We start from the raw sequence: 2915 nt of genomic DNA, 5'->3' as shown, positions 1-2915 counted from the left end.
TATAAAGTTTTAATCCTTTTCCTGTACTTTAAAAATGTGCTTTATATGAATAGTTATTTTTTGTCATACATATGTATATACTTAATGAATACGGCATAGGGATTCAAACAAATGAGCTATGTAAATATATCGTAAAATAGTTCAGGCGAGGATTCGTTTTTGTACGCCTGCATTTTGGTGTTCGCGCCTTAAGTCTTTTGTTTCCATGCAGGCTTCTGGTACGCGCTAGCGTATACGTAACTTGTAATGGCCAAATTTGAACGCAAATGTATAGGCTATTTTTATGTAGCTTACATATTTACATTATCAACCAGTTTTTTGTAATGCTGTATATCAGTTCTACAGTTATTAAAAATTAAAGTTTTATGTAATTAAGTTTAGTGAAAATTAATAAAACTAGCTTTAAATAAAAACATACATAAAATTATACAAAAAAGCACATCATTTATTTATTATTTATTTTTTTTATCTTATTTATTTTCTCAGCTCCGATTACTGCTCATCACAATTATCGCTTGCGGCTTTATTGGCAAAAGCAATGCCTATTGTTCGCTTGAGAAGATGAAGAAATTCGCCATGGAAGCGTGCGAGCATCTATTCATGCAAGACGAGGCGAGGGAGAAGCGTTCGCTGTCCATGCAATATGATCACAATGTAATACATCACAATGAATGTAAGTTAAAAATAAATCTAAATGCGCATATTTGCCAACACTCATACATACATATCTATGTAGTCACACTTTAAGTATGCTTGCGTACGTTCTTGAGAATTTTGATACCTGTAAGTACATGTTTGCATGTGCATGCATAGCGCGACGACACATTCGCTGTAGTAGTAGTAGGAAATGCAGCGTATGTACATACATGTGTACGTGTTCAAAGCGCACTAATTTGGCACGCGCTAATTTATTGTCAACTCAAATATTCCGCGAGGTGTTAATTAGACTCAAGTAAAAAGTTATTTATTATGCGTTGCCGCTAAGTGTTAAACTACTGCATATATACGTACATATGTACATACATACATTTGCCTCCATGCATACGTGAGTGTCTGTCGCACGTTGATATGTGTTGACTCAACGTCAACAACGTAGTTAAATGCAAAAATGCACTCTCCTTTAGTGTAACGCAATAAAAAAAAAAAAAAAAACAACAAAAAAATAACAAAGTAAATATAGATTTTTCGTGTGCTTTTCGAATATTACCCATAGTTAGTGTCGATCAGGCGACAAGCTTGTCCACATGTCATTGTTTACAACTGGCGGTTGCTGGTTGCGGTGGTGACAACGGCGGCTAACTGATACGAAAAAGGTCACCAAGTCAGTCAACTTTGGCATTGATTATTATGAATTTCACTGTTTTTCTGCCAATTAATTATTGAATGAGTAGACTTGAAAATACTAAAATATAAATATAAATTGTTTTTCTATAAAAGTGCTTCATATATGCAGCCAAAAGCGGAAGTATGCATATTTGCGCGTATTGTTTGCTAAAGCAGCAGTTACAAAAAGCACCTGCAAAAAGGTAGTAAAACTATTTATTGCAAAAAAAAGAAACGCTGTGAGTTAGTATACCTCAACCGTTTAATTATGGAATACTTTACTTTGTTTAAGAAAAGTACATAAACATACATTTAAGTACATGTGTGTGGTGCAGTTGACTAAAATTTTAAATCTGACACGCCATTTCGACTTTTCGCTCAGTAGTTAAAAGTTAAAAAAATTCCAAAAAACACAATTTTTTGGCAAAACAAGAAATTGTCACATAAAGTTCAAAAATCTTTTCGCTCAGTAGATGAAAATTAAAAAATTCCCAAAAACACATAATTTTTAACAAAAAAAAAAAAAAAATTGTCACATAAGGTTTCTAATTCTTGTTGGAATATATATTACTACCAGTAAAGTCAGAATTTTAATGCCAACGCCCCTAGGGTTGCTCTATACCAAAAAAATATACTCCTATTTTAGTGTATTTTGAACACAAAGAGAAACAATTGAGTATTATTACTGGGAATCTTTCGAAGACAAAGCGTTTTCCGATCGAAAAATATTGATTTTCAAAAATTTTATACCATTTCTACGAAAAGTTGTTTGTTCCCTTTAAGCATTCCCTAATTTTTTTTATCTAAAAAAAAAAATTTGGGAATATATTTTTCGATATAGAACAATCCTGGGGGGTGGCGGCATTAAAATTCCGACTTTACTTTTTTAAATGCATTTTTGGACCACCCTACTGTGCACCATATACCAGTGATACGCCTAAACACTAAAGTAAAAATAATTGGAGTATCTAGGCGGTGGTCATGATTCTTCGAACTATATTTTTTAGTATCATTCGCGATCTTTCCGCGATTTTTCGGAACATTTCGGGATTGCGCGACTATACCAGTATTCTCCGTACTATTTTGGAATTTTCTAGACTCCTTTTCGACTACTTTTCTAAACGGTATTTAGTGCAGCCATAAAAGGTACTTTAGTGCTTCGTAACTAAATAATTTAGTACTCGGTATGGGGTGCTGTAAAAATAGTAAATATATTTACTTCAAGTATGTAAATACTATCATATTTGGTATTTAATGACATCCAAAATACTTAAGCATATAGTACCTGGCGTTTTACTACAGCATAACTAAATACCCCTGCATTAGTTGTGCACTTAGCGAATACAAATTTGCCCATTACTGATATATACATGTGCACGCACAGACATACATTTATACTCGTACTATGTATAAATATTACTAAGCCTAAATTTATTTTCGATAGCAATAGCTTTTAAAATAAATATTTTCCAACATCTACATATGTATATTTTTTTTATCAGCCAATTTTTCTAAAATCCCCTTTTCTCTTTCATTTCCATTCACAGATCCCAAAATCAACGATAAGAGTCATTACATCAGTCGCAGTTTAT

The 2915-nt window shown here is 32.6% G+C and overlaps 1 protein-coding gene across 1 annotated transcript in view; it reads left to right on the top strand.

Moving 5' to 3' along the window:
• Window positions 1-2909, top strand: part of LOC108369097 (uncharacterized) — a gene marked incomplete at its 3' end in the record, with an annotated part of 7131 nt that extends 4222 nt beyond the window's left edge. The window contains exons 3-4 of the mRNA XM_017624096.1: window positions 487-673; window positions 2871-2909. Coding sequence (XP_017479585.1) covers window positions 487-673; window positions 2871-2909 — 226 coding nt within the window. The remainder of the gene's footprint in view (window positions 1-486; window positions 674-2870) is intronic.
• Window positions 2910-2915: the final 6 nt, after the last annotated feature.

Source organism: Rhagoletis zephyria, unplaced genomic scaffold, assembly GCF_001687245.7.
Source record: "Rhagoletis zephyria isolate East Lansing unplaced genomic scaffold, Rhagoletis_zephyria_1.1 Rzeph_scaffold_03493, whole genome shotgun sequence".
In the NCBI taxonomy this organism is placed as follows: domain Eukaryota; kingdom Metazoa; phylum Arthropoda; class Insecta; order Diptera; family Tephritidae; genus Rhagoletis; species Rhagoletis zephyria.
Note: the sequence above shows the minus strand (reverse complement) of the source record. Positions and strands in the feature narration are given on the sequence as shown.